General features: G+C 41.9%; 3 protein-coding genes across 11 annotated transcripts in view; 1 reads left to right on the top strand and 2 right to left on the bottom strand.

The window, feature by feature from the left end:
• Window positions 1-6881, bottom strand: part of VMP1 (vacuole membrane protein 1) — a 131821-nt gene extending 124940 nt beyond the window's left edge. For 4 of the 7 annotated variants that reach the window (XM_072646899.1, XM_072646896.1, XM_072646901.1 and 1 more), the window contains exon 1: window positions 6778-6871. The gene's annotated coding sequence lies outside the window, so the exon portion shown is untranslated. Of the gene's footprint in view, window positions 1-6777 lie in introns of all 7 variants that reach the window. The other 3 variants (XM_072646897.1, XM_072646902.1, XM_072646900.1) reach the window with 2 other exon arrangements.
• Window positions 6882-9345: 2464 nt separating this feature from the next.
• On the top strand, window positions 9346-16504 carry PTRH2 (peptidyl-tRNA hydrolase 2). 2 transcript variants are annotated; one of them, XM_072646906.1, is made up of 2 exons: window positions 9346-9487; window positions 15797-16504. In XM_072646906.1, the coding sequence occupies exon 2, from the start codon at window positions 15818-15820 to the stop codon at window positions 16355-16357; it is 540 nt and encodes a 179-aa protein (XP_072503007.1). In that variant the 5' UTR covers window positions 9346-9487; window positions 15797-15817; the 3' UTR covers window positions 16358-16504. The 2 variants fall into 2 exon arrangements, with proteins under 2 accessions (XP_072503007.1, XP_072503006.1); XM_072646905.1 differs by having other exon boundaries at window positions 9413-9513.
• A 3155-nt stretch (window positions 16505-19659) lies between these two features.
• CLTC (clathrin heavy chain) overlaps window positions 19660-21210 on the bottom strand; it is a 74771-nt gene continuing 73220 nt past the window's right edge. For both annotated transcript variants that reach the window (XM_072646877.1, XM_072646878.1), the window contains one exon: window positions 19660-20724. In XM_072646877.1, the coding sequence (XP_072502978.1) occupies window positions 20600-20724 (125 nt within the window). In that variant the 3' untranslated portion in view covers window positions 19660-20599. The remainder of the gene's footprint in view (window positions 20725-21210) is intronic.

Here is a 21210-nt window from a genome sequence, read left to right as displayed (position 1 = left end):
CTCCCTCTCATCTTCAATCTCTTCTGTCTCACTCTTTTAGCTCTCTGCCTACAAACATGCTCAGGTCTTGGCCTATTCTTTAAAAAAATGTCTCCAGGACCCAGCCACTCCTTTAAGTTCCTTTCCTCTTTTTCCCTCCCTTACCAGCCATGATGTGAGAAAATTCAAGAATAGTCTTTGCCAGTCAATTATACTTCCTCTACCAAACTCTCTGAGATATGTAATCAGTATTACTGTTTGTCTGCAAGTCTGTGAATAAAATGTAAAGCCTATATTCTCAAAGTACAAAATTTCAAGACATGTTCAATTTAAAATTACAAAAGTTCCCCAACAAAACTGGAGGAAAAGATGTCCATATGAAAACAGACCTATGATATCCTCTTGATAAAATGATTTAAATAACTCAGATTTAAATAAAAACCATTCCTGCCAACTGTGCATAGTTTTTCCCTATGCTGTTTTTTTGGTTTGCACCTTCACTTTTAGGAAACAATCAACTCTGTAACTACATTACCTTTTCAATTCTTTTGGAAAAGTTTTACACAAATTACCATAAAGGTTACCATAAATGTACATAAATATTTTCAGTATTAATAGGATTTAGAGTGGGAAGGAACTTGGAGATCAGAGTCCAACCCCAAATTATATACAAATGAAGAAATTTTGAGTCCTGGAGAAGTAACTGAGTTCCATAAGGTCACACCAGGGTGAGGAGCAGACCTAAGATTTATTCTAAAGTGTTAAAATAAAATACAATCTCAAAACATTTTGACCAAAAAAGTGGGAATCAACTCTTTACTACAAAGGTGGGGGTTTAAGGGGGGAGGGAAGGATAGGGCTGGAATGTTGCATACATTGTCAGACCAAGACAATGTGTTGATTGTTTCTACTGAATTTTTTTCGTCTTTATTTTGAAGTTTTCTGTTATAAGAATTGGCCTTTGGGCAGAGAGAGGAAAGACTTTGTAGGAAATAAATGTAATATAGCAACAGAAAGAATTAAAAATTTAAAGCGAAGAGAAAGAAGTTTAACAACAGAACTCCTGAATCCAATTCAAGAATTAAAGACTACTTGTTTCCCCAAATATATTATAAACTTCTTGAGGCCAGAGTTTCTACCTTATATATTTCTGTGTTCCCAGCTGCTACATTCAGCAGCTTGATGATGGAATAATTAAGTAGAAAGCCACATAAACCATAAACTAACCACAAAAGCAAGCACAACAATGGATGTTTATTTACAAAGCTTTCATTAGGCGTCAAACATCCTGCTCCTTGATCCTTACTGTAATTTTGAGACCACTGCTCTGCCACTAAATCGAATACTAATTCTCTCCTTTGAAGTTCATGTTTCAAGTTCCTTCTCCCCTCATTCTAGTCTGTGCCAACCTCCTGAACATTTCCTTAATGACTTCAGCACTGTGCTAAGTACCAGAAATACAAATAAAAGTAAACAGGAAATATAGTCCCTGCCCTCAAAGGAGCTTACATCCTAACAGAGGAAAACCACACACAAAGGGAGCTAAAAAGGTGGGAGTCAGTAGGCCCAATACATGGCAGAGAAACTCCTGCGCAGTTTGGTTAGTAGTATATCCTGAAAATGATCAAGACATCTCTGGCCTGGTCCTCCTCCCTAAATTGGAAGTTTTGGGGAGGAATCAGACAATCAGAAAGTGGGACTTTGGGAGTGAAGAGTACTAGAATCAATTTTCAATGCATTAATGTTTGAGTTTCCAAAAGCCCCATCAACATTTGTCATTTTCCTTGTCTGTCATCTTTGCTAATCTGATGGGTAGAAAGAGCCTCAAATTTACTTTCATTTGCATTTCCTCTAATATCAGTAACACTTTATAATATATAAATAACACTAATAACTTTCTCAAGTATTCTTTCTCTCCCACCTTTTTACTTTTGCCATTCTGGTTTGGGCATTCGTCACCTCTTAGCTAAACTCTTGTAATACCCTCCAAACTGGTCTTCTTAACCTCCAGGCTCTCCTTCTTCAATCTAGCCTTCACTGCTGACAGAGTAATCTTCCTAAAAAAATATGTGGCCAATAATTATGGAATGAATGAATACCCTGTAACTTATGAATGTAATGGATTACTCTACCACATTACAGATAAATGTAAAGAATTCAAATAAACATGGGAAGATTTGTGTGAGTGATCTGCTAAACGAACAACAAAGAGAATGACCAGAACAATATAAAAATAAAGTCAAAGTTGTAAGCCAACAAAAATTTGTTTAAATATGATGAGTCATTAGAAATGCCCTATACTCCCAAGGTTTAAGTTAACAACTGATAAACTATGAAAGTGTAAAATGACATATTATTAAGCAGTTTTGCTTAACTGCTGTTGAGAAACATACTTTGTAGGTTGGTGTGTTTGCTGGAAAGTGTATGTTGTGTCAAAACAAATTACATCAATAATTTTAAATATACATATTAACAATTAAAAATGTACACATCAGATCATGCCACTTCCCTGCTCAAAAGTCTCTAATGAATTCCCTCTACATAGTACAAAAGCTAAAATCCTTGATCTGGCATTCAAGGCTTTCCATGTTCTTTCTATTCCATGGTACTTCCTTTAACATTGCTAGTGCTTTACCTCTGAGATTACCTTGCATTTGCACTGGGGTGTATGGGTGTTCAAGGAAGACTAGCACCTCTATATAACGGCTTGCTGAACCCTTTTCAGGGCTGCTCATCCACCTTTGTTGCCTACCTGGCACTCAACTCTCACCTGTGGCTTCAAGAAGCAGTAGCACTTGCAGTGCTAACAGCCCAGTAAACCATCTCAGTAAACAAGTTTAATCAGGTTGAGGGTAACAGAGAGGCCTCAAAGCCATAGGTGAGTTACGGAGTGTCAACGATAAGCATGTAAAGCGCACCCTAGAGGACTGGGTGAATAAATACCATGAAGGCAGCTGAAGGCGGCGCTGCGGGTGTTAGAGCTTGGTCAGACAATGAAGCCCAAGGTCACCCACTGTATCCCAGGCCATTGTCAAATCACCCTGACTTTTGTTTTGCCACTGAACTTCAATAACTCTGGAATAAAAGTGAGGCTGTTGACTTTGTGCAACACCACCTCCCTTAAATTCAATTCACTCATGAATCAAGGTATCACACCGTGATGTCATTGGTTCTCATCAAAAAAATGAAAGACTAACAACAATACGTTGCATTTGTACTGTGTGTGTTTGTGTGTGTGTGTAATGTATTTATAGTTATTTGCATGTTCTATCTGCCATTAGAATGTTAATTCCTTGCAGGCAGAGAATATATTTTTTAACTCTCTTTTTATACCTAGGGCTCAGCACATAAAATACATTTAGTAAACTCTTGCTGACTCAGAGTACTCTTACTTAATAGTGCTGGATGCTAGAGATAAATTACGATCTGAGATGATTATCTGCAGGTAAGAGGACAGATTCAAAAGAATAGTTTTTTAGATGTTCAATCAAGAGAGACTCTAAACCATATGCCTACATAAACTATGATGCCATGATAATTTGCCGGTATTTAACTGAAATAGCAAAGGCAAATTAACAAAACATAGAATTCACTGTGCTAAAACAGCCAACTAAGTTAGTTTCAAAAAATTTTTTCCAAGGAACTGCCAAGAAATTCACATAGCCTCTTTCTCAGGTATTGGACTAGACAATCTTCAGGGTGCCTTACAGTCCCAGGGTCTATGATCCTCTTCTTCAAAGGTTTATCGAGTTTACTAAGATTCCTTGGTATCCACGGTTCTGAAAGTCACAATAAATCACTCTGTTTTCTTTGGCCAACCCAACCAGAAGCAGACCTGCACCACTGTTTGGGTATCTTTTCTAGGCAGTTACTTGACTCTGTTCTTAATACAATCAATGCAAAAGAGAAAAGTCAAGCGGCAACATTTTCTTTTTTAGTCTAAGCTTAACAGACATCTTAAATGAGATTGTGCATGAAACCACAAACTCTTACTTTATACACCTTGTTTTTTCCTTTTAAATATAAAACTAATTCAACAGGTAATTGTTAAAGCTATTCTCCTTATTTGTGTTTCTTTCTGTTAAAAGAAAACCATTTTCATATGTACTACACAGATCATATCAACAACACGTAAAGCCTTCTGATAACAACTGTGGCACACTGAAAAGAATGCTGAATAGTCGGTGTTTAGTCAGGAGAGTGGGGTTCTAAGATCAGCCTCTTCCATTAACTCTGATGTTGGGCAATTCTCTGGGTGTCAGTCCTCTCTTCATTTACCTGGACCGTATATATAAAAACGGGGTTAGATTATATGATATTTTAGTCCCTACCAGGTCTAATATTTATGATTCAACCCCTATGATGAACCAGCTGGTTTCAGTGAGCCTTGTATATTTGTTGCTATTTCTATGAGGTGTTTTAACTATTACAAAACTTCTGCTTAACTATAACAAACATGTTAAATGTTAACTTCTTTTACACTTAGAGATTCTTAGAACCATAAAAATTACAATTGCGGAAAAATAATCAAATTAGCAATTGCATTTTAAGTCATAGAAGAATGGAAGCAAAGCTACATTCATTTTCCAACTTGGTAGGTATAAACTAAAATGACTTGTTCTAAACATCATTACATTCAAATTCTATCGGCTGGCACTTAACGTGTGCTCAAAGTAAGGCAAAGGTCATCTCAGAAAAGTGCTTTACTTACAGATGAAATGAAAGAACACACTGTCAACAAGACACAGGATCTCCCTAAGTGAGCCAAGGTATCACTATTTTGCAGTACCACAGTAACATCCTTCATAATAAGATATGACAAAATCTTTCAGCAAATTAGCATTACTTCTGTTGACAGTTTAAACAGAAAAATAGATTATTCTTTAACAGCAAAATAGCATTTTTATGTTCTCCACAGCAGGAGAATATTTTCCTACAATACAGGGGTAATCAGAGACCCATGGTGATTACAAAAGGTTTAATATTAAATATCAATCTAGTGGTTATCATGAAGAGTAATGTTGTTTGCTGTCTTGTTGTTTCAGTCACTTTTCGTGACCCCCTTTGGGGTTTTCTTGGGAAAGGTTCTGCAGCGATTTGCCACTTCTTTCTCCAGATCACTTTACAGAGGAGGAACAGAGGTAAACAGGGTTAAGTGACTTGCCCAGGGTCACACAGTGAGTGTGACAGCTAGTAAATATCTGGGGCTGCATTTGAACTCAGGGCCCGCAGACTCCAAGGCTGGTGCTCAATCCTCTGCCCCACGTAGCTGCCCCTGAAGAACAATATTGTAGCCCAATGATGGGAAATTGGGAAGCCCCAGAAAAAGTTCCCAAGTGGGTTGGTTGAACAAACAAAAATCAAAACACATAATCAATAAAAGAAACTTAGCAGTGTGCACCGCACCATCCAGCTAGGTGTCTTTCATCCTTCCAAAATTTAAAGAAAATATTCCCTTGATTAGGAAACACAAAATGTGTACAGTAATATAATCTGTCCCTAACAGCAGGCATAATAATTAGCATGTATCTTCTCCTACATTCAGCAGCTAAAGTCATTCAGTTGGGGCCAAAAGATCCAATTCCCTATGATTAAAGTACTGAAAATGAATGTCAGAACTTTCTTTCCCAAACTGACAAAGTAACGTAATGTCAATCTGTTTAGTTAGTGGAATTGAGACTAAACATCCAAATATATGTGATTATCTGCTACCAAGTCATCCATTTACAACTCTAGATAAGGGACCGTCCACCGTCTACACAAACTATTTACATGCAACTGGGTGTCTCCTCCTTTCAAAAATTTAAGGAAAACATCCCCCTGACTAGGAAACGTAAACTGTGGCTAGTAATACAGGTTTAAGAATTAGCATGCACCTGCACTCAGGTTCAACTGCTCCAGTCGCCAGAGGCTGACCAAAGCACATTCTCTATTATTACATCACCCAAATTCAGTCTACCCAGATTCTCTTTCCCAGACTCTAAGTAATGCAACTGTAAAATCAGTTTCAAAATCTAAACCACTGAATTTCCTAGACAGATCCTTAGAGAGGGCTGGTGTCTGGTTCCCCAGAGGGGTAGGGGGTAGGAAGGGGCAAGGACGCTGACTGGGGGGTGTCTGTGTAAGAACTCAGGAAGGAAAAGAAAAAGCCCGGGACAGTTCGGATCGGGTAAAGAAAGGTCTTCCAGAAGGCGGCACGCGGTGGGAAAAGGTTCTTCTGCCTCGGTCCAGCCTTCTGAGATTTCGGGACCAAGCAGAGTATCCCAACGGTGCCCCCTGTGCCCTCAAATCCAGCTCGAGAGACAGACAAGGAGAGGAAGGGGAGAGGAGAGGGACACAGAGAGAGGTCCCGGGGGGAGGACCAAGGCGGGACTGGGCAGGGAGTCTTGGCCGCCGGACCGAGCCAGCCAAGGCCACGATGACCACGAGGGAGGAGCAGCGGGCAGGTAGGCAGCCGGCCCGGCGCTGAAACAGGAGCCCCAGAGGCCCGGGCCGGGAGCGAGGAAAGCTGAGCCGGCTCCTGCGGGGAGCCCAAGCCGGCCGGAGCCCTCCCTGCGCGGGCGGGGGGCGGTAACGGGGCCCGGCCCGGCGGGCGACGTCCCTGCCTCTCTCCCCACCGCCCCGGAGCCGCTCCGCTCGGCTGGGCTGGGGGCCCCGCGGCGGCGGAGGAGCCAGGGGAAGCCGGGAGCTCCAGCCCCGGCACCTGCAGCCGGAGGGGCGGCGCGGACGGAGGGGGCTCCCGGGAAGGCGGCCGTCGGCTCCAGGCCGCCGGCGCTCGCTCCTCTCTAACGTACGTACCCGGCGGCAGCCCCGGCTCCGGCTCCGGCTCCGCGAGAGGATCCTGACGGACTCTCACACCCGCAGATGGCCTCGGGCCAACCGGAACTTCTCTGCTCATTTCCGGTCCGCTGCCCGGCCTTCCCCCCCCTTGGAGGCAGACGTCATCCCGCTGCCTCCTCCCTGGCCTGGCCTGCTCCTTATCCCTTCACTTCTCCCCCTCCTACCGTCCTCTTTTCCTTCCTCCTCTCCTGTTCGGCTCTGCCTTTCCCCTAGAGATGACACATTTCTGCGCCCTCCCTGTCCCTCACCTCCACCATCTGCTCCTTACCCCGGCGCCCCCAACGCCCCGCCATCTCCTGCGGTCCCCTCAGTCCCCTCTCCCCTTCCTTCACCCCCTCTCCCTCTGCTTCCTCTCCTCTCCTGTCACCGCTCCCTTCTCTCACTTTGTCCCTCTTTGTTTCAGCTTTTCCCCTTCCTTGCCTCTTCTCTCTTCCCTCCTCTTTTCTCCCTTCCCCCTCCCCATTCCTTGGCTGAGGTTTGGGGTGTTCAGTCCTCCCCCCATGAATTCCGCCCAGCCCTTCTTTCAGCCCAAGGAGAACAGTTCATTAAAGACGGGCCATGCTGGGCCGACTGCCAGGAAGGCTCCCCGCTGGTGGCGCTTGTATCGGCCAGGGGGCCAGGTTCCATGGGAGCGCCTTCGTGGAGGCCCGAGGACGTTATCTACAGAGATACTGGGGGAGGAGGGCTGGGGTGACTGGACTGGAGGCGGTCCAGGGTGGGAGACCGCTGGAGGGAGGCCAGATCCGGGAAGGAAAGCCCGAGGAAGTGGGAGACTCGGGCTTCCCAGCCCCTCTCCTCCTCACCCCTTCTTGTCCTGTCCCCTTCTCTCTTCCCACTCTTGTCTTTTCCCAATTCCCCTTCCCTTTCTCACCCGCTTTTCCCTCCCCTCTCCTTCCCCCCATTTTCTTTTCCCACTCCCCTTTCCTTTTCTCCTTCCTCTTCTTCAGCTTCCCTTCTCTCCTTTTCACACCTTTTTCTCTCTTTTCCCACTTCTTTTTCCATTCCCTTTCTCTTCTCTTTCCTACCCCTCTTTTTCACTATCCCCTGCTCTCCACCCATTTTCTCTTCCCTCTCCCCGTCTTTCATCTTCCTTCTCTAGTGTCCCTCTTCCTCCTCTTTTCACTTTGCCTTCTTCTATTTCTCTTCCTGATTTTCCTCAACCTTCTTTCCAGTCTGGCCTTCTTCCTCCCACCTCTCTGTTATAACCATTTTATCGTTCTCTTCTCCCTTTAAATCCCTTTTCCAGTCAATGAATCAAATAACAAGCATTTATTAAGCACCAGTGTGCCAGACACCATGCTGGGCACTAGGGATTCAAAACAAAACAAAAATAAAAACAGTATCTGCTTTAAGAAATGTACATATATAAGTATATACAGGATAAATACAAAATTAAAGTATTTCGTCTCAACAACTAGCAAATTCCCTCTCAAACTGCTTTGTATTTACTTATTTTTGCATTTATTCTCTAATAATAAGCTTGCATTTTATGGCAAAGGGCTTTACTCTGTTCTCAATGGGTCCTCACCACTCTTGGAGGTAGGCTTTATTATTATTGTTTCTTCAGATGAGGAGGTGGACCCATGGACTTAAAGTTGAGTTGCTCAGAGTCCCAGAGCTGGTAGTATCAGAGGACTGCCTTGAACTTAGATCTCCTGACTCCAGGTCCAGTGCTTAATCTACTGAGTCACCTACATATCTAGACACTGAGCCAAGTTAATTAGCGTTTATGAAGCATCTATTATGGTACAGTGCAGAGGCTGGAGACAGAAAGACATGTTCCTGAGTTCAAATCTGGCCTCAGACACTTCCTAGCTGTGACCCTTGGCAAACCACTTTAACCTTGTTTGCCTCAAGTTTCCTCATCCGCAAAATGAACAGGAAAAACACTCCAGCATCTTTGCCAAGAAAACCCAAAAAAGGGATCCCAGAGTCGCACAGGACTGAAAAACGACTCAAAAAACACCTGTCATATACCAGGGGAGGCAAAAACAATCTCTGCCCTCAGAGTTTACAGCCTAATCATGTGGTCTCTCCTTTTAGAACATAAACTTAGTAAGAATTCATTACATTTGCATCCAGCGTTACGTGAATGTTTAAATGCGCTCCTCCGAACCATGCACTTTAACTGGTCCATGGTAGGTTAAATGCTTGTTGAGGGTGCATGGGAGGTAGTGAGGGAGGTCATCCGTAGTGGGGAACACTAAGGTTATACTGGTTACTAGGCAGTGCTCGAGCTGCGTCTGAAGTAAGCTGGGAATTTGAGAAGGGAAGGAGAAGGTGGGCATTCTAGGCATGAGGGATGGCTGGTGCAAAGGCGTGGAGGCTGGGGACGGGGTGCCGAGAAAAGTGATGTATAATGAGGCTGCAAAGACAGGCTGGGGCCAAGCAGCGAAAAGATTTAAAAGCCAAAAAGAGGAGTTTACATTAGAGGAGCCCAAAGGTGAAAGGCTCACTCATCACTGGCCAGCCCCCCTGCCCTCCTCCGACTCCTCCTCATCACCTGTAGAGGAATTCTCGCGAGATCTTAGGTCAGCTGCGACTGAGAAGCCACGGCTGGGCTGATTCACCGCCTCAGTCCCCGGAACTGGCTGTCTGCTCACCCGGAAGAGATAGCCCGCTCGGCAGGAAAAGAGCGGCGGCCGGATTGACGCGAAGGAAGCTTCAGGTAGGGAGGCAAGCCAGATATCGGAGGTAAAGCGGCCCTTCGGAGCGCCCCCCAGCCGCGGCTTCCCTCCCTTCTTGGGATGGGGGCCTGAGGAACCCGAGGGAGACGGGCGGGGCGCGACCAGTCTGCCCCGCGGGCTCTGGAGGGAGGCCCCGAGGGGAAGAAGGGGCAGCGCCGCGCCTGTGCGCCGGCGGCCGAGCTCCCCACGGCCGTTCGTGCCCTGCGGGGCGGGGAGGTACCCGAGCTCCCAGGTCCTCCGTCAGGCCTGCTGGCGTGGCGGCTCTTCCCGGCCTGGGTTCTCAGCCCCTTAGCGCGTGCCTTGGATCTCCCCGTGGTAGCCTCCGGCGTGACTAATTCTCCTGGCCGGCCGCGGTTCCTGGAGCCGCGCCTCCAAAACGAGGAGCCTGCCTGAGCCCCAGGATGCGATCTCTTTCCGGTCCTTTCTGTCGCGGCTCCCATCCTCGCCTGTGGCTTCATGTCCTCATCTCCTCCTTCTCCTCCCTTCCCTTGCCGTTGCACCAGCCCCAAGTCTTTTTTCGTTCTATTTTCCTGCCAACCTTCTAGAAACAGGCCCCTCAGCCGCTGCCTTACTCTTCATGCTCCTTGGCACGGTCTGTTTTCTAACTTCCCTGCTGTACTGAAACTTTCCCTTCCGAGGTCATCACTGCCCTCTAGATTGTCAGATCCAATGGCCTTTTCTTCGTCCTTACAATTTCTCCACCGTGTCATACTATCGACCCTCCCAACCCCCTCCCTCTCCCCCCAGATCTCGTGAGTCTTAAGAAAATACCTTGGCTCCTGTTACACAATTTCTTTACTGCTTTCCTTCGTCTCTTAAGATCCTACCTTTTCACTCACTGTTGGTCTTCATGATGCAATCCAAGCCCTTTGTTTATCACCTTTGTGTACGTGATTTCTAAATCTATATGTCTAGGTCCATTCTCTTCCCTGAACTCCACTTTTGCATCAGCAGCTATATGCTGGACACCCATCTTCATCCAAGTGTCCCTCCGGATGTCAGATTCAAAATGACTGAAATCCTCTTCTCTTAAGCTGATTGGTTCTTTGTCATACCTAAGAGAAAATCCAAATTTCTCAGTTTGGCATTTAAATTCCTTCCTAATCTGGCCTCAGTATAACTTCATATTACTCTTTCACAAGCTCATCGTCCAGTCAGACTGTATGGCAGGGACTGTTGCTTGTTCTCATTCTGAAATCTCTGTATTCAACAGCTGTTTCTTACACCAGAAGTGAATTTTGTCCATGGCATCTTTCACATCGCCTCAGTACTTAAGCAGAACAGTCTGTCAGCAAGTATTTAAGTGTCTACTGTATGTCAGGAAGAGATGAGGTCCTGGGAGACAGCCTTGAACCTTGTAATCACCTGCCTTCATTATTGGCAAATGGTAATAGAAAGTTGTAAAGTGGCAATGGAGAACAGGGAATTTCAATTTCTAGACTATGACCAAATAATCAGTAGCTGAGGGAAGGTACAACCATTTCCGTGAAGGTTAACCAGAGATGCACTGTCATCTGTAGGGAGCCATCTCTTATTGGGCACTGGAAGAGGGAACAAGTAGGAGGGGGGAAAAAAAATTTAAAGTGAAAGGATATTTATTGATTTTAAAGTGGAAGTTCCAGAAGGCAAGGTGGAAAGGGATGAGCAGATCTGGAGCAGGGCATTAAGGGGGAGACAATAAGGCTGCAGCAAATGGGAATGAAAGAGTGGACACCTGGCTTTGCAGGGGGAGGTTTGTTCTTTAATTATTACTGGGATGGGAAGAATAAGCTAATTGCTGGTTATGAATCTGGGAAGAATGTTAGTAAATAATGAAGGCAGGTTTGTGGTTCAATCTGTCCAAATTCATCACCCACTCTAGCTCATTGTGGCTTTTTATTTTACAATCCCCAAGTCTTGTTCCTTCCTTGAATATAGTTCTTGAGTCACAGTCTTCCTCTCTAACACAATTTTTGCCCTCTTACAAGGGTTTTTCTACATACATGTAAACTCTATATCCCACTCACTGAACTAGCCACCTTAAACCTTGTTTCTCCGTAAGCCTTCTACAGCAGCCCCTCTCCTCACCTTCACAACTGAGGACCTTGGCCATAGACTTCACCTAAAAAGTTGGGGTCATTTGCCCCAAGTTGTTTTCTTCTGTCTGTCTTCCATCACCTTCCACTATCTTCATTACATTCTCTGAAGAGATGGGCTTTGGAACAAAAGCCATCTCCTACATACATCCTTGATCCCCCCCTCCCCCCCAGCATCTTCACCAGCAATGGGGGCTCCCCACTGTCATCCTCACTCTTTCTAATCTTAAATCTCTCCCTAGCTACTGACACCTTTTTTGCTGCCTATAAATCTGCCCATGTCTCTTCCATCCTTAAAGAGACTCTGTTAGATCCTACCATACCTCCTAGCTATTATCTTCTCTCACTTCCCTTTCTCAGCTTTGTTGAAAAAAACTATCTACACTTTGTGCCTCCATTTCCTGCCCTGTCACTGTCTTATAAACTATTCATAGTTTGCCTTCTGACTTCATTGTTCAAGTAAAATTCCTCTCCACAGTCACTAACAATCTCTTAATTGCCCAATCTGATGCTCTTTTGTCAGTTTTCATCTTTCTTGCTGCCTCTGCAGCATTCGACACTGTTTACCATACTCTGAGTTTTTGTGACCCTGCTTTCTGTTCCCCCTCTGCTGTTACTTCTCAGTCTTTGCTGGAATTTATGTATGTCATAATTAATTTTGGTTATCACTCAAAAGCTTTGTCTTGGGCCTCTTTTTTCCTCTCTACTATCTCCTTTGGTGATTTCATCAGCTTGCTTGGTTTTAGTCCTCATCTCTGTGCTGGATGATTCCCAGATCTATATATATATTCCTATCCTCTCTTTTGAGTTCCAGGCTCTCCTCACCGACTGCCTGTCAGACTTGTCCAACTGTAATGCCCCTAAGTATCTCCAGCTCAACATGGCCAGAACAGAATTCATTATCTTTTCTCCAAAACTTCTCATATTCCAGACTTCCTTCTTAATGTCAGAGCTACCATCATCTTCCCAGTCCTCAAACTCGTAACTTTTCTGTCATCCTCAGCTTCTCCGTCTCATTCACCTGAAAGATCCCAATCAGGTGCTGAATCTTACCTTTTTTCCATAACACATCATTCTCTTCTCTCCATTTACCCAGGAAATGGAGGCACAGACATATCACCCTGGTTCAGACCTTAATCACCTCTTGCCTTAGCTATAGAAGTAGCCTCCTAATTGGTTTCTACCTGAAGTCTCTTTCACTCAAATGTACCTTCCACATAGTTGCCAAAGTGACACCATTATCCCACTCTCCAAGGCTTGAAACTTAGGCATCATCCTTGACTCCTCACTATCTCTTTTGCAAAAAACCTTTCAGTACAGGCCCTTACAACTTTATGTTTTGACTGTTACAATAGCCTGCTGGCAGGTCTACCTGCCTGAGTTCTTTCTCTACTCTATTCCATCCCACATTCACCCACTAAAATGATTTTCCTAAAGTGTAGATCTGACCATTTCACTACTCAGTAAACTCTAGTGGCTCCCTGTGGATCTTTTAGTGTTCAAACAAAATGTTCTGTTTAGTGTTAAAAGATTTTCATAACCTTATCCTCCTCCTCCATCCAGTTTTATTCCCTTCATCCTTATCCCCATCCTCCATCCAATCTACCTTTCCATTCATATATTTTATTCCCCACCATATACTTTTCTATCTAAATATACTGGCCTATTTGCTATTTGATGAACAAGATACTCCACCTCTCAGTTCTAGGCATTTTTTCTCACTGTCCCTTAAGCCTGGCATGTTCTGCTTCCTAATCTCATCCTTCTGGCTTCCCTGGCTTTCTTCAATACCCAGCTAAAATCTCATCTCCTATAGGAAGCCTTTCCCAATTCTTCCTAATTCTAATGCCTTGCCCCTGTTAATTATTTCCTATTTATCCTGTGTATATCTTGTTTGTACGTATTTGTTTGCTTGTTGTCTCACCCATTAGATTGTTAACTTTGAGAGGGCAGGAACTATCTTTTGCCTCCTTTTGTATCTCCAGTTTTTAGCATGGTGCTTGGCACATAGTAGGCTCTTACTAAATGCATATTGACTCACTGACTTTCCAGTCTCTCCCCTCTCCAGTTCTCATCCACACAGCTGTCAAAGTAATTTTCATAAAGCACAGGTCTGACCAATATACTACCCTTCTCAAGAATCCTTCTTTGGCTTCCTGTTATCTCAGGGTTAAAATATAACCTCCTCAGCCTGCCCCTTAAAAGGCAGTCTTCCTTTTTATATCTATTTTGCATTATTTCCTCTCTATTCCAGCCAAACTAGCCTACTTGTTCCCTGGAGGTTGCATTCATTCTTCTAATTCTGTGCCTTTCTACATGTGCATCATGCCTAAAATGTACTCCCTTTGCTCCTTTTAGAATCTCTAGCTACCTTCTACTTCAGGAAACCTTTCCTGATTCCCCTTCCCCTTTTTTTAAAAAAAGTAAATAGTATTTCATTTTTCCCAATTACATGTAAAGATTGTTTGCAACCCTCATTTTTTAAAATAAGATTTTGAATTCCAAATTTTTCTCCCTCTCCCCAAGACAGTAAGCAATCTGATATAGATTATACATGTGTAATCATGTTAAACATATTTCCACATTAGTCATGTTGTGAAAGAAGAAACAGAACAAAAGGGAGAAAATCCATGAAAAAATAAAGAAACTGAAAATAGTATGTTTTGACTTGCATTCAAAATTCCATCAGTTCTTTCTTTGCTGATACCCATTCTTGTTGGCTCTTTCTTTCTCTCCATTAATTTATATGTATGTGTCTCTTTATCTGTTTACTAATAGCAGGTACTTAATGAGTGCTTATGGAGTTGAGTAATGTCAGATGAAGGCACTTTGGTACCATTGTACACAGAATTAACATATTATAAAATGAAGGGAATCCCAAAGGAGGATTCCAAGATCAAAGTCAAGATAACAAGATTTGTTAAATGCCAGACACTGCTAAATTCTGGGGATACGTACAACACAAAAACCAGTTCCTGCCGTTGAGAAAATCAGTCTGACGAGTTAGAAAACTTGCAAACAGTTACATACAAACAAAAAAATATAGACTGGATAAATTGTGGATAATCTCAGATGGAAGTCTCTAAGATTAAGGAGGACTGAGAAAAATTTCTTGCAGAAGGTGTGACTTTAACTGACACTTGAAGAAAATCAGGAGGCAGAAAAGAGTTCCAAACCTGGAGCACAATCAGCAGTAGAAATGCAGAGGTGGGAGATGTAGTGTCATGTACCAAGAACATCACTGCTGGTGAGGTGAAGGTGGCCACAGAATTGTAAAGTTTGAGTGTCAACTAGATTGAGTGTCATCTTGTTTAGAAGCAAGGAGATACAGTGGTAATGGTTCTGATGTAGGGGTGATAATACTAGAGGTTTGTAAAAAATAACCAAGAATTGAGGTTCAAAGACAATGGGAACTGGAGGGATAGATAGGTTGCCTTTAAATTATTCGGGACCTCCTACTCTAATAAAAGGATTGCTTTGGGCTTGCCTGCCAGCAGAAGGCATAATAGTGGAAAGAACACTGGATTTGGAGTCAAATGTAGTCAAAGGTTCCATCTCTTATTAGGTAACTAGCAGTGATATTGAGCAAGTGATGGCACCTCCCCTTCGTTTTCTCTTTTATAAAACAAAGAAGCTAGATTAGATGATCTTCATCTCCAAAATTATTTGCAATGTAGTAGTAACCCAGCTTCTAAGTCAAAGCATTGCCTTTTTAAGGGCATTGGAAGATTTTTCTGTCTATGGTTTGGGAAAAGTTATTTTTTTTTCTCCTTGTGTCTATCGTAAGCAAAGACCGGATACATAGAATCAGGACATGGTGATGAACTAAAATGCAGTAGTGACACCAGCGTGTCACAGTATCCTAGGACTGTGGTGAAACTATCTCTTGAAAGTAGATATATCCTGGAGATATTTTGATGAAATATCCAGCCCTTTTGGCTTATCTCAGCACTAAAACTGGGAAGACAATTTAAAAAGACCTTTTTTGGGGGTCCAAGAACCCAGTTATCTAAATTAATTACCTAAATAATTCTACCTTGTCTACTGTAGGGCCTGAAGAATAATTTTGAGCAGATGCACTCAAAACACTTTTTTTTTTTTTTGCATGTTCTCAGATATAGATTCAGAAGTATGATAGAAATATCAGTGGGTTTATCTAAAATGTTTCATTATGGTACTTGCTGAAGTAGTTAATTGTTATTTCTTTCCTTTTAGATCTTTTCCAAGTCTGTAAGCATGGATTACTTGGCTCACCCTGGCACACTCAGCCTAGCTGCTGGAGTTGCCTGTGGCATATGTTTGGGCTGGGGCCTCCGAGTCCGATTTGGGGTGGCCCCCAGAACCCCCTCAGCGAATGGTTCAAACCCGGTGATTAAGAAAAGCACAGAGGCAGAGACTGAAGCCAGCATCTTGGGAGAAAGTGGGGAGTTCAAGATGATTCTTGTCGTCCGCAATGACTTGAAGATGGGGAAGGGAAAAGTGGCAGCTCAGTGTTCTCATGCTGCTGTTTCTGCCTACAAACAAGTACAAAGGAGAAATCCAGAGCTTCTGAAACAGTGGGAATACTGTGGTCAGCCCAAAGTGGTGGTCAAAACTCCTGATGAAGAGTCTCTGGCTGAATTGCTTACTCATGCCAAAGTACTAGGACTAACTGTGAGCTTAATCCAAGATGCTGGGCGTACTCAGATAGAACCTGGCTCTCGGACTGTCCTAGGAATTGGGCCAGGACCAGCAGATTTAATAGACAAAGTTACTGGCCATTTAAAACTTTATTGAGCTGAATTTTGTGTGGTGATGGGGTCCAAGTGTTCTTAGACTCAACCTCCATTTTGTTCTAACAATAAAAATTAACTTGCCCATTTAGCTGTTTTTTAACTTCAGTGTTCCTAGAATGATAATAAAAGTTTGTTCCAGTTTGCAGACCATCTGCCTCTTATTTTTTCAACGATAAGCATGTCCCCTTTGAAGTAATAGGCGAGTACCTGGACCTTACACAGAACTGACCTATTGCTAAGTGACTAGGCATAAAAACTTTGTTCATTTGCAATGCAAGAAAAATAGTCTATTTGTGAACCTTTGATTCAAATAGTGGTAAAACAGCATTTTCCAGTGTCACAACTGTATCCTGAATCTTACCTGAGATGTGTGATGATCTTAATGCTTTCTCAAGACCTATGGCAGTATTTGACATGCAGAAACCTAGAGAATGCTCCAACTAGTGTCTTAAAAGCTATTTGGTCTGTTTCATAAATAACTAGAGAGAATGAATACTGGGGGTGTGTCACAGTGAGAATGATGCTGCATTAGCAACTGTCTCTAAACTGACTGTTTATGCAAGACTTCAGAGTGATGCAACAGCATGTAATTACTGGTTCAACTCAATCTTACCTTTAGCCTCTTTTCTGAGGCTTTTGTCATCTGACAGTCTTAGAAGCAGTCTGATAAAGTGCAAAGAGGGCTGGATTTTAACTATAGTACTTGGGCTCAAATCCTGCCTTGTTAACATGTAACCTTGGATGAGTCATTCCCTTCTGTGAACCTCCCTCAGTTTTGTGCTCTTGTAAAATGGTTTAACTTAATCTGATACCCATTTTAACTCTAGATTATGATTCTTTGCTGGCCCTCAACTCAGACCTGTTTCCCCAGGATGACCTAAACTTTTCCAGATAGCAACAGTGAAAACGTGTCACACCGATTCAAAGTAACCAAGCTTCATTTAGAAAGTTTCAGCTACTATATGCTATAAGTTGAAAACACAGAATAGAACTAAATTTGCCCTTATTTCTTGAAAGCACTTCGTTTCGATAGGGATGATAGTACTATTTCCTTAAAAAAACACCTTAAAGCTCATTTGTTTTTTAACCCCTAGCACACTTCTTAAAATATGATTCAAATGTTTAGTTACAGAATTGAGAGGACTTTTGAAGTTATCAGTCCCAGTGTTGGCTATTTTCGAAACTTAAAAGTTGCTGCATAGAGTAAAAGTTCACATTCTGTACTGCTTTAAGGTCTGCAAAATAATCCTGTGAGTTAGGGTATGTCTTATCCCCATTTTATAGATGAACTTCAATTCTTTTTCAATACCGAATAAGGTGAAACAACCTGCCCATACATTATACAAAGTCAAAACTTATCTCACTTCAAGTTCAATACTTAAAAATAAAGGTAGGGCTGTCTTTTAGCCATAGACAAGTACAATTCAAATTCTTGAATTTTTCTGAAAACAGGGTAACGAGGAGAGCTGTTTATAAAATACACTTCAAGCACATTTTTCAGTTCACGAGCTACCCATTTTTACTGAATTTATCCAGACATAACGCTGGAAAAACCTGCAGACTTTAAAAAAAAAAAAAAGGTGCAAAATAGAATACTGAGCTATGGATCAGAAAAGTCATGAATCAGTACCAGAATTTTGTTTAGATCACAATATGCAACTAATTCACCTAATGCTTTATTCTAAGCTATATCATAAATGCAAAAAGCTCTCTGGAAGAAACCCAGAATACTCTCCTAATTCCTGTGTAGCTACACCAAAGTAGAGAGTCAGAGACAGCATAGCCAAGTAGACAGAGGGCTTGCCTTGGAGTCAGGAATACCAGAGTTCAAGTCATGCCTTGGATATACAATAAGCTGTATGGCTCTAGGCAAGTTATTAAGAATATGTCACAAAAGGAGTACTACTAATCTGCATCAGTGGAGGGAGTTTTTGCACCAGAAATTTCTCATCAATAAAATCAGGCCTGCACCAAAATGAAGGTGCATGCATGTAAAAAGAAGCAATACATTCTCTTACTTGTCAAATCTGGCCTTTCCCCCATTCCACCACAGTTCTCTTGCTTATCTTGTTTTACTAGAGACCCAAATTAAAAGCACTCTCCTGATCACTTAAGTTAAAAATGGATGCCCAAAACAGCTTTCACCTGCACTCTCCAAATAGATTTCCCTTAGGTGGAATATAAATTTAGTCACACACTTGCAAACTACAGTTTAGTTACAATATGGTTCAATAAAGAGGAAAATGAAGTATTACTTTTCTATGGAGAGAGTCTACCTGGTGGGAAGAGTACGATACAAAAAATAAAACAATGTTTATACTTTTCGGTTAGGTCTATGAAGATCATAATCTTGAAGTAATCATGAGAAAGCAGGATCTTAACAGTGTAATAAAGAGAACAAAAACTAACTACAGAACTACTACTAACTGGTTTGCTTTAACACCACTAGGCTCTTGTCACATTGGTTAGGCTAAATATAGTAATAACAAAAAAAGAGACCTGTTGTTTATGGCAATTATTCTTTTAGACATTTATAAGTGACTTTTCTAACCAATCTTATACCTATAGGTAAATATGTACCCAGGTATAGAGAACAGAAAATTTCTCATGCTAATGTTCCTATAAAGCAGAGAGATAACCTGATTAGCTTTACTCAAAGGACTTGCCTTTTACTTTTCTATGAACAGGGTATTCACAAATGGATACAGAAGTTTGCAAATGAAGAATGAAATAAGCTAATTGAAGTTATTACATGTGCTTGCAAATTGTAAAATAATTTAATGCATTGGTAACTGCCATAAAATGTAGCAGTTTGGTTGTTTTTTTTAAAGTAATTTATCCCTATTTGGGGTGACCTGGTATATAGCGAAAGATGATACACAGCACTAACTACGTGTTCAAACAGGATAAAAAGTATTCAAGAGTCAAACATTGAAGTTTTTATTTGAAGCTAATATTAAGGCAATTTAACATACCTAAACATGATCTGTTAATTTAACTGAAATACTTGGATACAAATCTAAAGTATCACTCAGTTAAAATACTGGAGAGATTGCTGAAATGTAGTCAAATGTACATTGCTTGGTTCTTTTATTGTATGGTATCTTCACTACAGGAATACACATCGTAAAATGCATAGTGCTGCATTATTTGACATGCTCTCAATCTTTATTCCTCCCTCTCCATGAAGATAACCTGCTACTATCTCAGTTTTTGCCCAATGTGAAACCCTGCCAAATCTACTGATCTGGCATATGTTAAAGTTAGGAAAATACATAATTAAAACTGCCATTATACAGGATATGTCCACAGTCCAGTAATTTATTTTAAATTTGAGTAATTTCAAATTGCACAACCAAAACTGAACAGCATATTTTGTTTGAATTCTCTCTTCTGTACACTCAGTGATCTAAAAACACCACAATATCCAACATACACAAACCTCAGGGAAGGATTAGTAAATACACATGAATTGGAATCATGGTGCTCTTTGTTCCTGAATGGAATGGTCCCACAAAAAAAGCACAGGATACAGCACAACATAAGGGCATCTGTTACATATGGAGTGAGCAAAAACACACTAGCATTTCTATATGTGTAACTTTAAACCTGCATAGGTTAGAGGGCCTTTTATGCTCATTTTAAAATATCAGGCAAAGTTGTCTGTTTGCATTTTAAAGAAATTTTGAAGAGCTATGCAATCCAACCAGTGTAGGAGATGCTGATTAGTGTTGTCTTTGTTGTCATTGGCAGTCCTGCATGGTCAAATACCGATTTCTGCTTTAGCTTTTCTTTGAATATACAATAAGACTTAAATGCATTTAGACAGTACATATTTTAAGCTGCTCGCGTACACTGAATTTAAGAGATTTGATATTAGAGTTGTTTTTGTTTTTTTTTTTTTATAAACACTACAGAGTGCAAATCAAGTTCTTCACAACAGACTGTTTGAATGTTAAGCAGTTCTGTAAAGGAGGAGGGGGAAGAAAAAAGCCCACATGAACAAACATTTAAACTATTCCCCTTTGAAAATAAATTCTAAGATGATGTGGAATGTGAAATAAAGGTTCAAACATAGGTGATCCAAGTTTGCTCTAGGAAAAAAAAAAAGTCCTTCATGAAACAAAGGTTACAAGAACACGAAGCAAAACTCTTGCTTTTTTCCCTGTTATGAACTGAGAGGTGGGTTGGGACGGTGGAGTTTCAGTAAGAAGGCATCCGGCTCCAGGATCCGTTTTCTGCCTCACATGCTGTACCCAAAGCCAGGTTGTGGCTGCCCATAGGGGGGTGCGGTGTAGCCATAGCCAAAAGGTGCTTGTGGAGGAACTGCCACGCTGGGCCCTGCTGTCAACATCAACTGTGGCTGACCTATAAACAAGAAGGAAGAAGCTGTCATTGCCGTATGAAAATGTGGTTCTGATAGCAAACGAAACTCAGCTGCTGGAACAAATGGGATGAAACTGTTTCCTTTCATATGCAAGCAAACCTATTCTATTAAAGGAGTCATTTGGCAACATTCATAAATGAGAAGGTAAGCTTGTCGAAACCACAACTGGGATTTACTTTTATTTATTATTCGCTCAATTATCTTTTACTGGCTGTGATATGAAAAGTGCCGCTGTTGTTAAAAAGATACAAAAGAGCCCTGGCCTTTGATGACCTTATAGTTTAGGAGGAAACACAAGATGTATTACACACAGTTGATAGAATAAAAAGTTTTAAAGTACACAAACATTCTATGGAATTGGCACTTCCAGCATGGAGAGTGGGAAAGAGCGAGGATTTGAGCTGAACTTTGAAATACTGGTAGCATTACAAGAGAGGGGGAAAAAACAAGGCTTTTCCATAAGAGAA

Source organism: Notamacropus eugenii, chromosome 2 (assembly GCF_028372415.1).
Source record: "Notamacropus eugenii isolate mMacEug1 chromosome 2, mMacEug1.pri_v2, whole genome shotgun sequence".
NCBI classification, from domain to species: domain Eukaryota; kingdom Metazoa; phylum Chordata; class Mammalia; order Diprotodontia; family Macropodidae; genus Notamacropus; species Notamacropus eugenii.
This window is presented reverse-complemented; position numbering and strand designations above follow the sequence as displayed.